This window comes from Lampetra planeri, chromosome 34, assembly GCF_965212315.1.
Source record: "Lampetra planeri chromosome 34, kcLamPlan1.2.h2, whole genome shotgun sequence".
Taxonomy (NCBI): Eukaryota; Metazoa; Chordata; class Hyperoartia; order Petromyzontiformes; family Petromyzontidae; genus Lampetra; species Lampetra planeri.
The window spans coordinates 7,424,503-7,437,363 of record NC_136140.1 but is presented as its reverse complement, the minus strand read 5'-3'; the positions used below and the strand labels follow the sequence as shown (position 1 = coordinate 7,437,363).

Sequence of the window (12,861 nt, the reverse complement as noted above, 5' to 3'; positions counted from 1 at the left end):
ATATGCCCTCCGCGAAATTACCCTTGCTCTGACACTGTCTCGAACCACGGTAAAACTAAGCCACTTAGGCGAGAACTAATCCATATCAGCAGGAAAGGGTTACGGCGCATTCCTGTAAGCAATAAGAGCATTTGCCATTGTGAGAAACAAATATGAAAGTGGCTGTTTGTACCCAGGAGCGTGGAGTTGGCTGGCAGGGGGAAGGGTGGCAGCTGGCCTAAGCCGGGATTCTGCCGGGTGGTAGCGGCCGCGGCGGCGGCAGAGTTGAGGGGAGTGGGAGGGAGGGAGGAGGCGGTGGCGGCAACAATGCTGACGATCGGGAAGGGATGCGGGGGGAGCACCCGCACGGCGTCTACGGGAATGTGCGGCTTAGCGCGCGAAGGCGAGGAGCAGCCAGCGGCCCGGGCGAAGCCGCCGCCCCCCTCCTTAGCTAGGACCGACGATCGCTCGCACAACTGCGGGAGGGCGTGGGTCCCCTGCGGCACCTGCTGCTGCTGCTGCGGCGCCGCCTTGTGAGCGTACTGGCGCTGCTGTTGCTGATGATGCTGCTGCTGCTGATGATGATGCGATGACGGCGGCGGCAGCCGCTCGGCCCGAGCCGACCGGGGACTGTGCGGTGGTGCCTGGGCCGATTCTGCCGGCGACGCGGCGAAAAGCTGCTGAGGTTGCGCTACGAGCGGGGCGGCGACGGCCGCCGCCGCCGCGCACGCGGCCATCGCCGCCTCGGATTGCTGGGAAGCCGAGCGGCCTCGGCTCGACTGGGAGACTGACTTTCCGCGCAGCGAGCCGAAGATGGTCCCTAGTCGGAAGGAGGACGAGTTGGACAGGCGGGAGTGCGAGGAGGCCGTTAGGCTGTCCGCGTCTGTCGTTGATGCCTTCCTTGGCGGGGTTGGGCTACTCATTCCAGGGCTCTACAGCGAAACAATACAATTGCACTACTCTTAGAGGTGGCCCAGCGCTTATGACCGTGGGCAAAAAAATAACAGATCAAGATTTCATGACTGACGTTAACCAATTACTGCACCAGTCCTGAAGAAGTCTCTTGTCAAAGCCATGCTAAAATACATGTATTTGATGCACAGACGTGACGAACAATGGTTTAAAAATCGATGCTTCCAGTCAATACGTTAAAACGTCATCAGAGTTCTTCATAAACTACCAGCATGCAAGCATACGTTAGGGATGAAATGTGTTGAACTTCAGCAGAGCAGTTAAGTCCTTACCTCTGCTTGGCCATCAAGTGTGCTTATACTTCCATGCCGTCCTCGCTTTCCTGAAAAGGTAGCACAGAATTCGCTCTTAATGGATTTCATTCATAGGATTCTGCTGTGGTGTAACGGAGGAAATTTCACCAAAAAGGGTCTTTGGACCTTCCACTGCAACCAGGACCATCTCCAGTCGTCTTGACTACGTCTTGCCACTGGGTACAGATGGGGCTGGTCGAGAGAGTGAGGTTGACGCTGCGCAAATCACCCTCACTTAAATCCAAGTTCTCTGCGCAAGTCATGGCACTAAAGGCACTCATCAAAACCCAACAAAATGACAAACGTGCCATGGTCATCATCAACTATGATGGACGAACAAGAGAGAGAGAGAGAGAGCGCACCTGACTTGCAATGCAGAGGTTGCCGGTTTCATACTCCAGTGCAGGAGTTGAAACAATGGACAGGCAAGTTTCTTAAATCCCCACACCTCTCTCCACCCATTAGAATAAACGGGTAAACCGCAGTTAGGCGATCGGCAGGTTGTGTGTGGTGGGTTTAAAGTGTATGCACGTATGTCACACTTCTTTCGCACCGCACGTAGCCAACCTCGATAAACGAAGTGTGGGCACTCCCACCCCTTTAAAGACATCTAACCAGCGTCGAAGAGTAGGCCAAAAAACATTCCCTCCAGAGAGGCTCTCTAGAGGGAGCACTAGAGAGCCCCTCCAGTGAAGGGACCTTCACATAGCGGTGGCGTGAGCAAGCAATTGCAGGGGTGCATCTTTACTTTGTGACATCTTGCGTATTAGCATCGTCTTGTGGAATTCATTTTTCCATGCTGCAGCATTTCATAGCTTTCTTTTACTCATTGTATTCTAACTAATTTTACTGATCCTCGTTTAGTTTCCTTAACTCTGCATTTTTTATTTGTTGCACTGGATAAACTGACATTTACTCTTTTTGCCTTTGTTCTAAAAATCGTATTCCATCTGTGGTTTTTGGCATCATGTAATGAGATGGATGAATCGGGATGGGTTATGGCATCTCTGTGGCCTCTGATTGGATGATTATTTGGTTCTCTACGATCATCATGACCGTTTACATTCATGCGAGACGAGAATAGTACGACAATAATATGAGTGAACCACTTAATTTATGTGTATACAGCAAAAAAAAAGATGGGTCTGCTAATTTTCACCGAACAGCTGGTTCCTCTTCCTTGGCGATGTCTATATTTATTCCATCTGGTCTGGAAATTGTCCCTGATTTCTCTGCGAAAGGGCAGCAGATACCCCTTCAAGTGCGATGAATGGAACACCCTCCTCACATGAAAGATGGTCGATTTCCATGTGTATATGATATGCATAGAAATCCTACAGTAGTATTATAATGATGTCTCCATTATGTATTATGGTTCCATCTTTCTATCCAATGGCTACTCTGAAGATATTTAACAATCATCAAGTCTCTTTTCTGCTTTCATGCTCAGATTAAAACAATTTTATTGCATTTTTTAAAAATGTTCTCAATGATTTCCTTCACTCTTTCCTGAGTGGTTTTCAGAGTTCGGTGTCTGATATTTTTAATTTTCCATTTTTTCATTTTCACATCTCTTCTTTCTTCATCGTGCTGTTTGCGGTTTGAGATATCTTGTTTTCTATTTAAACATTTTTAGTGATCTAATTATTGAAAGTGATGATAACCATTCCATCATTTTAGTTTTATATTAATTTTAAACTTTGCTAAGGACCAGTCTAATCCATCAGCGATATCTTTGATGAGAACTGTCTTTGCTGTAACTAGTTCTGTCTTACATTAAATCAAGCAAAACGAATTTAATTCAACTAAAAAACATTGTATTCCGACCGTTTCAAGTATCGTATATCAAAATATTAATTGGCACAGGCGATATACCGCAATTGTATTTAAACCAGCAGTACCTTGGCATTCAAGGAATTCATACATTCACTTGCTTAACAGCGTTGGGAATACATCTGCAAATTTAAGACTGAGGCACCCATAGGCCAGAAATGCTCAACTGAACAATCAATGACCACCTTGCTACCAATTAATGCCCTTGCAGCCCCATTCAGCCAGCCAAACAACAAGGCTGCATTTGCGTCTCTTGACTGCTGATGCACAGCGGCGCTGCAGGAGTTGTGACACTTGCAATGTCCTTGTCGAACCATTCTTCATCACATGTGCGGGGCAATGTGCGTTTTGCTCATGCCTGGGGGGTTTTTCATCACACCCCATGGGATTCTCCTCCAGAAAACAGGGAATGCTTTTCGGAATGAATCTGCTGCAATACGCAGGAGGAATTGGATTAAATGTGTTTCAGATAACAATTTAGTGTTTATTTATTACCATTATTCGGCATGATGACTCCGCGCTAGAACAATCGGACGGTTGTAACTTCAAATCTCGGTTTTGGAGTTGTCTCAGCCCATCATCGCTCTGAGGTCGATATAATTCGTACGCACCGCTTTGTGGAAAAGTCAACAGTGTTTGAATAGACTGCCCCCACTATGAGACATCTCCTTTACCAGTGGCAAAATATAGTAATAGGTGTTTACCCTTTCAACTGGTACAAAAAACTGACACCTTTATACAAGGAATCATGTTTGCAATAACCACAACACAAGCAGTTAAAATGCAAACAAAAAGAAACAACTCTGATAATGATAATGATATGCACTGTCCTTGAAGTTGATTGGTCCACACGCGATACAGCTTTTCTTAGAGCCTAGTCTCCATTGTTGTTGGACCAGATGACGCCAAAAGATGCCTTTTGTTTGCATTTTGACTGCTTGTGTTGTGGTTATTGCAAACATGATCCCTTGTATAAAGGTGTCAGTTTTTGTACCAGTTGAACGGGTAAAAACCTATTACTAGACTGCCCTCCCCACCCGCAAGAATGTGGGATTTCCACCACTCCCTCAGGGCTATTAAACAAGATGTGAGCTACACCTCAATGCTCATTTGAGCACAGGGCATCACTTTGATGTGACCAATATGTTGGCACGTAGTGTCACGTGTGATTAATAAAAAAAAGGAAAAAAGAAAGGTGCATTTTCAATTAAGGATCAAAAATCTGACGCTCATATTGCAAAAATATGTTTATTTAATCGTCTTATAATTTTATTCAGCTCAAGTGCGGAAGCTGGGTGGATTGTTACATCACAGGATCGTCAGGGTTGGTGATGGCATATGGAAGCCTTCATCCAGCAGTGCATTGGCCATGGCTGATGATGACGATTGTTTATTTTATGCCATTCCAAGTAATGCCTTGTCGGAAATTGCCATAACATCCTCAATATCCACCGCATACAGCCACACACAATCGCGCTTCTCCCGTATTGCACCCAATACACCCTGGAGACAACATCAGGCATCTCGCCCACGAGCCACAGGGGTTGATCAGTCACCACCTGATGTGTTTTTTTTGTAAATGCACAAATGGTTGAGCTTTTTTTTTACGCACTTTGAGTCTTAGTAGTAGGTTTTTACCCTTTTAAACTGGTACAAAACTGACACCTTTATTCAAGGCATCATGTTTGCAATAACCACAACACATGTAGTCAAAAAAGCAAAGAAAAAGAAGCAACTCTGATAATGATAATATGCACTGTCCTTGAAGTTGATTGGTCCACACCCGAGATGGCTTTCTTTAGAGCCTAGTCTCCATTGGTGTTGGACCAGATGACACCAGAAGGCATACAACTCAAACACAGTGCAATATCAGAGTATTTGAGTCTTGTTTAAAACGATTAATAATATTGCACACATTGTATGAAAACTTACCATCGAATGGAACTACAAACGACTTTCCCTAATTATCATAAAAGCTTTCTCTTAACTTGGCGTAAAATATGAATAATCATTGAATGAATATTGGGCTCGTTATAAAACTAGTTCTGTCTTACATTAAATATTATGAATGCAACGTTGCATCAATGTATCGTTCACATGTGTTCTTGCACTGAAGACACGTGCATTTGTTTGTGTAAGAATCGATTATTTACCACGTGGTTCTCCTGGATAAATACATTTTTAGATAAAAAAAATAAATCACACCTGTGCATATATTAAGTGTGCTTATATGCAACTTCAACTGCACGCATCTTCTTGGTTCTTTCGGTAAAGTCACGTGACTTTACCGAAAGAACCAAGAAGATGAATCCCTGCAGTCACGGAAGCTTTAAATCGAAATTCAACTGTACTATTTATGCATCGTGTATGCACATTTTATATTAATGGCACATTCGTTCACATGAAGCGTCCAGCATGTGCAAATTACATGCAAACGCCACGCGAGCAAAAACCTCACAGACGAGATGAACAACGGTCGAGAAACAACACAAATGATGCAGCAAAAACATGACGGAAAGAATGGGTTCTTAATTTCGACCACGACTGGCACTTCACCGAATCACTGGGAAAAAGTCAGGGGAGGAGAGGGGGTAGCATTTGGCTGCTATAAATTTCTGCACAATAAGCCACTTCTAGTTGAGCTATCGTTTGTGGCCAGGTCGCTTCTGAAAAAGAAATCTATATAGCTCAGAGGGCCTTATCTGGTAAAATAAAAACAGTTTTTTGTTTGTTTAATTGGTGGGTTGGGGGCTTGGGGAAAGAGTGGTGGGAGGGGTAGCTGGGTGGGGAGAGGGGAGACATTACTATCATTGAGGAAAAGAGTTTGGGGGTAGGGGCATGATGATATTATAATTCAGAGGCAAATTGGCATTAGTGTAGGATGTGGGATGTCAGCTTTGCGTGACAGCAGGTGCTGTTACCTCCGTCAGTGAGGTCCCGCAGAGAGCTGCTCAGTGCACTCCTCTTGAGGCCCTCTCCACCCACGATGCAGCTGTCATCCAGGCTGCCTCGGGGCATGCCCCCATTTGTCGCTTCCTTCCTCTTCCCAGCATGCCCCTGTGCTGACGTCTGCCTCATGATGCCCTTCTGCTTCTCCAGCTCGACTAGACGGATCGGTTGTCATTTGTTTTTTTGTTTCGTGAAAGAGAGACAGAAAGAGGGAGAGAAAGAGAAATAAAAAAAATCCACACGGCCAAGTTCACACACAAGGGCATTGAATCGTGCCGCTTTGTGTGGGAGCGCTAATCCAATAAGCCGTGTCCCTGTGAGCCGGGTCAGCACACGGGAGCGCGTAAGGAACTGCACACTCATTAAGTGACTGTTGTATATTGCTGTTGCCTGCAGCATTCTATAATTGCAGAGGAAATAATATATATTAAAAAAATACACGTGAATTTTACCAAAATTGAGAACTATTCTGCCTCGTTGCACCCGTTTCATAGCTTATTTTCGAGAATCTACGTGAAGTCAATCATAGAGATGCACGCAGTCCACTGCAGTTCCTGAGACTTGTTTCTTAAAAAAATAATCCATCACCTGAAAATGTATCTGGCTTGATGTGGACAGCAAGTACTGGGGGTAGCAAAATGCATATCTAAAATCACCAGCATAGTTCCACATGCTGTTACAGCACTTTGTGAATGTATTTACGAAATGCATGCAATGTTTTACGATGACAAGAGCATTTATTTGCTTTCAAATAGAACACTGTCAAACATTTTCATGAAATTCACTTGCACCCATATTACAGACATGTTAGCTGAAATGATGACCGTCGCATATTTCTTTAGATTTTTGATAAACTTCTTGAAATATATATATATATTTTTTAAAGCAACCCTTGCTTTTTATACCATCTGTACCTTCTATTCTGTACTTTTCCATCTCTTGCACCTCTGAAGTCGACTCTTTCAGATCCTCCACAAACTTTTTGCGGTCTTCAGGATTGGGAGCATTGAAGATGACGAGGATTTCTGTTTCCGAGCCAGGCGTCGATGAGACGAGCCTTATCCCGTGCTGATAGTCTGCAATTGCAAATACAATACGCCAACATCGGACATCCTCACTTTCAAAGCGACACAGGGAAGGTTTACAATACGGTCGGCATTAATGCTGTCCTGTAAAAGGGACAGTTACAAAAAAAAGTACACAGCCACATAAGGAAGAGTTATTATCTAGCACGTAATGAGGTCTAATTAAAAAATAACTGTGCACTGTATTCGATGCACATGGCCGCTCAGTTAGATTAAGGTTTAAGAATGGCCGCGACTTGTGTCTGGAGACTTTTCCAGCTGTGTTGGGGCATTTCCCGTCTATACTCTCCATGTACTCTTATGTTGTGGCATGTGCTACGGAATGCCCTGTCGTATGCCTCTCTGCTCCGAAATGCGCTCTTAATCCCTGATGTCATCCGAGCCAACTTGTGTAACTCAATAAAAAACCATGCTAGCGCAATTTGCAAAAACATTCGGTCATAAGACCCTCAGTGATATGAAACGTGACTTTGTCTTGCCAGGTATTCAGTTTTTCATAAGAGACCAACATCCTCCACTCAACAAAAACACACTCTGATAATATATTGCATTGCCTTTGAAACTGATTGGTCTACACCAGAGACATCCTTCTTTAGGGCCTAGTCTCACCAGTATCAGACCAGAGAACGCCAAAAGGCCTTTTGGCGTTTTTGTTTGCATGTTCACCACTAGTACGTGTGGTTAATGCAGACTTGATTCCTTGTAAAAGATTAATATTTGGTGTTTGAACATCTTAACACCATTTCGATTTAAAGCTTTCGTGACTGCAGGGATTCATCTTCTTGGTTCTTTCGGTAAAGTCATGTAGAAGGGAAATAATAAAATAATAAAAATAAAACATAATAAAATAATTCTCACGATGTTTCAGCCACAACGCAAGCAGCCGTCCTCAGGTGAAGAAGACGCTATCTTTCCGACAGGCCTGTTCTTCATCTGAGGACGGCTACTTGCGTTGTGGCCGAAACGTCGTGAGAATATTTTTCATTATGTTTTATTTTTATTATTTTATTATTTCCCTTCTACGTGACTTTACCAATAGAACCAAGCAGATCTTAACACCAGCTATATTTCCATAAAGGATAAAACCTATTCTTACTTATCCTAGTCCCGTGACTCATTGGCAGCATCATCATCATCCTTAGCAGAGGCATCAGCAGCAGCGGCTTCAATATTATTACCATTGTTATCAGCAGAGGCATCATCATTTGAAGCAGCGTCATCGTGGTCAGGAGGAGCAGTATCAGACAGTTTATCAAAGGGATTATCATTATGTTTTACCTTTGTCAACATCACCATCATTAGCATAAATAATTCCTGTAATTAATAATTTATGTTCGAGCTTGTTTAACACAAGTCTCCCTTGAATAAGATACCTTTAACTCTCAATGGGCTCCCCATCTGGTTATAAAGTAAGTATATCATTGGTAAAAGTATTACTATTATTACTATAGTTTTTGAACGCATTCTCTGCTGAGCACTTACACTGATTCTCAAAGAGATGGACCTGCATTCCGTACAGGGGGAACGACTGGCGGAAGCTGTAACTCGTCGAATGTTTCCGCTTGTGGAAGATTTTTGTAACCTGGAGGAATAAAAAAAAAATTGTGACGCAACAGTAATGCTCGAACATATATAAATACATTTGAAATGTACTGACATGTGGATTATAAAACGATGATTGTGCTACACGCTATTGCATCGATCTATATGTGTAAGAATCGCTTAATTAAAAATGTGCGTATGCTGCATGTAATCGGTTCGAGTGGACCCTGCAATCCACTCAAGAGTCCACATGACATGCAGTGGCACAAAGAAAACAAACTTTGGTTGAACTCTGACCAATAATCCTGGCAATATGTTGAACTGAGATAGGCGCGAATGGATACGTACATAAACAAAAAACATGTTTGCACAAATTCCCCATTCAGATGCACATTTCTATTTGCTCCTTGCACACATCTAGCATTCAGAAAAAAAAAGCTAACTTAGATGGTGAAGTTGTGGAGAAAACTCCATTTTTTTTACATTTAATTCGTCAATCTTTTCCCTCAAATTTTATCCTGACTGGGCTAACGAAGTCATGCATATAAGATCAAGTATCCATTTAAATTATTCGCGGAAAAGTGCAACCCTTCGTGTGACCCAGGACAGCGGATATCACAGAGCTCCACCTCAGAAATCCCTTCAAGCGACTCTCTGGTCTACGCAGAGCGAAATTAAACTCGATTGTTAGTTTGTGCAGCCATTAGTCGTTGGGCTAAGGTCATCAACTCAGCACACTTGAGAACACGGGTTTTATCACAGGCGCGGCTGCCTGGATTCAAACTCGCGGACACTTACCACTAGTAGGTCATTGAAGAGGAAAATCTCTCGCTGATGGAGGCCCAGTTTCTGAGGTCGGTTTGGGTCTGGCACCTCGAACAGGCGGCAGTAGCACACGAGGCGGCGGTGCGGCAGCGAGAGCACCTGCGGCAGTCAAAGCAGCAGCGCAACATCCAATGAAGCTCTGCAGCAGTACGAAGGCCACCACCCGTTAAAGGAATGCACTTCCAATAGAAACAGAATACGTACTCATCTTCTTGGTTCTTTCGGTAAAGTCACGCAGAAGGGAAATAATAAAATAATACAAATAAAACATAATAAAATAATTCTCACGACGTTTCGGCTACAACGCAAGCAGCCGTCCTCAGGTGAAGAATGAAACACCACCAAGCTTGGAGCGTATATTTAAGCTGGGTTGGAGGGGGAAGAAAGAACCAAGAAGATGAATCCCTGCAGTCACGAAAGCTTTAAAACGAAAAAGAATACGTATTCATTGTTTTTTTTTGGTAAAGTCACGTATGTGGAAATAAAATAAAATTTAAATAAATAAAATTAGATTAAAATAAATCACCAAATGAAAATAGATTTTAATCTAATTAGATTAATCTAATACGTGACTTTACCGAAAAAAAGAATGCATACGGTTAAACCACTGGAATATTAAAGCGTTATTTTTTCAGCAGTGGACTGCTGGAAAAAATATCCACAGCTGTGAATCGATCTGCAAAAAAACTCCCATTGTCTGTGGGTCAATCTTCTTAATTTTCTGAATTTCCTTGTGGATAAGTAGAATTACCTGGAAGTGGTGAGGGCAGGTGCTAAATTCCTCTCATTACCTGGAAATTCCCACGGATAAAGAGTAGTCGCGTGGCAACTTCATGCCATTGTTCACGGAGTTCCCCCAATAGTACCTCCCACCTGAAAATCTGCCAATGTACATTTTACTGAACTCCGCTCATATAAATGCACATCCGTAGCTGTGCGTCCCACTGTCTGACGCGCTTTGTATGTGGTTGATGGTAGATAAAACGATTCCTATACCTGCTGGTTAGTTGGCATCAACATATTAAAATTATTGTGTTCCTAATAAAATTTGTCAACACAATATATATGTGTGTGTGTCATAATGGGCTAATTGGGCTGTAATTCTTCAAGTCAGTTTTATCACTCCTTTGAATAGACGAATGATTGAGGCATCATTTCATTATTGAATTATTTTATGGCTGATGAAGATGCTGGTTCCTGTGAGTGATGTGTAACCTCACTAATGGAGTGATTACATTGAGCTCTACAATCAAATTTCACGGTGGAAAGATGTCTCGTGTGTCAGGACTCACTGTGGTTACACAGTGAATGAGGTCATGCAGGGCCATAAGGGGAGGGGAGGGGTGGAAGGGGGGAGGGGGGTGGAGGGGATGGCAGGTGGGACAATTTTCCCCAAGCCTCGGATCTGAGTGGCTCTTGAAAAGGCCGAGAGGGCCTGAGAGGGGGTTTTAATTTAGGGCCTAGGTGGCCTCATCTGCCATGTTGGCTCAAGCTTCCAAAATTCGTGTAGTGCCCCTCTGAGGTTATAGGCCATGTGTGCCACAGTCAAAATTGGCCCAAATTTGAAAAATTACTCGTAAATTACCCAATTGAGAAAACACATAGAAATCATCGCCCGCTACCACGAAACATACCAGGACACCTCCTGGTTTAAAAAGTCTAGAGAATCTCCAGTGATGTGTTTTTTTTCTGGGTACGTAAATGTTATTCTAAAAATAAAATAATAGATCGTCCTGCAGAAGCGGTGTCGCGCTTCGAGCTGTCCGTACCGGCTTCTTGCCCACGATGGTCTTCTCCACGTTGGCCACCTGCGTAACATGGTCATCGTTGGTCTTGAGCTCTCCACGCTGGATCCTCTCATAGATGCCCACCAGGATCTCCCGAGGGATGTCCGCCCCATCGTCGACTCCTAACAGCGACAGAGCGGCAGCCAGGACACGTTTAGAAGGAGGGCACACGGTGAGGTCATCAGGTCCAGGGCTGGATTAGCGCATGGGGCTTTAGAGGCTGCAGTCTGGGGCTTTGGACTTTGAGGGCCCTGCCAAAAAAAAATGCATTTTAATTTCTAAAGGTTGCATGGAATATTGTAATTATATTAAATTAATGCAGATACCAAAAAACATAATGATGCATTAGCACAGTTCCCTGAGTGCTGGGTGCTGGAATGGTGTTCTAATGTCTATGTTCAAAGCATTTTGGTGACCATTGTATGAGTAATCCTGGAGGTAATTTGGTAATTAAAGCCGTAACATCACTATGTAAATTCTTGCCAATTAGAATGATTTTGCTCATGTTAACTTGTACGTAGCTTTACAATCCACGCATCACGTAAAAAAATGGAATGTTCGGCATTGGGAATGGGTGGTGTTAAAGAGTCAAGTGAAGGAATTGACATAACATAGAGGGCCTACCCACCCACAGCAACAAGCCCTCCACTAAACTTCATCTGGTGCTGAGCATGTGGACAAATCCTAGGGTGATACCTGCATAGCAAACATCATTCTTCCTAATTTTCCAAACAAAACGAATTATAACTTTATATAGGCATATTTCATAATTGCAATGCTCGTTTGGTTTGGGCAATACGAATATGCACAAAATTGTTTCCCAGAGATTATAATTTGTTATTGTTGTGATGGACCAAGTCTAAATCCAGGATATGTAGATTAATCACCACATTAATCTTGACTCGATGAGAAAAAAAAAATAATGCAGAAGGCAACCAGCTTCTCACTCATATCCTCCCCGCCAAAATAAACAACAAAAAACCTCACAAATAAATGCTGGGAGGCCAGACATCAACCCTGCGTCCTTCCCTGTGGAAGAGGTATGTGGATGACACTTTCGTCATCTGGCCACATGGCCTCCCAGCATTGAACCACTTCTTGGACCACATCAATTCTAGACACCCATCCATCAGATTCACCATGGAAGTGGAGAAAGACGGTAAACTACCATTCTTGGATATTCTGTTTGAGAGGAGGCCTGACGGATCCTTGGGACATTTTGTCTACAGGAAAGCCACCCACACAGATTCCTACTTGAAACCGGATTCCCACCACCACCCATCTCAAAAGAATTCTCTCATCAAAACGCTATACCACAGAGCCCATGGCATTTCTGACCAACACCACCTGGCCGGTGAATTAAGACATGTACATCGGGCCCTCAGGATGAACGGATACTCTGACCGCACTATCCGCCAAGCTGTTTCTCCCACCACACAGAAACAGCCACATGAAACTCTGACCAAAACTATCACGTTACCATACATAGCAGGCGTGACCAAAAATATCTCCAAAATTCTAAACAAACATAAGATCCAAGTCCGATTCAGTACAGTGCATAACATCCGTGATCTGATTCCATCTGTGAAGGATGTC

At 43.5% G+C, this 12,861-nt stretch overlaps 1 protein-coding gene across 5 annotated transcripts in view; it reads right to left on the bottom strand.

The window, feature by feature from the left end:
- The window catches only part of LOC144730083 (IQ motif and SEC7 domain-containing protein 1-like), a 78,016-nt gene that overhangs the window by 6,456 nt on the left and 58,699 nt on the right, over positions 1-12,861 (bottom strand). For 3 of the 5 annotated variants that reach the window (XM_078610625.1, XM_078610623.1, XM_078610624.1), the window contains exons 7-13: positions 11,248-11,387; positions 9,452-9,577; positions 8,594-8,693; positions 6,941-7,102; positions 5,999-6,181; positions 1,224-1,273; positions 173-911 (exon numbers count right to left, since the gene is read on the bottom strand). In XM_078610625.1, the coding sequence (XP_078466751.1) occupies positions 173-911; positions 1,224-1,273; positions 5,999-6,181; positions 6,941-7,102; positions 8,594-8,693; positions 9,452-9,577; positions 11,248-11,387 (1,500 nt within the window). The remainder of the gene's footprint in view (positions 1-172; positions 912-1,223; positions 1,274-5,998; positions 6,182-6,940; positions 7,103-8,593; positions 8,694-9,451; positions 9,578-11,247; positions 11,388-12,861) is intronic. The other 2 variants (XM_078610627.1, XM_078610628.1) reach the window with 2 other exon arrangements.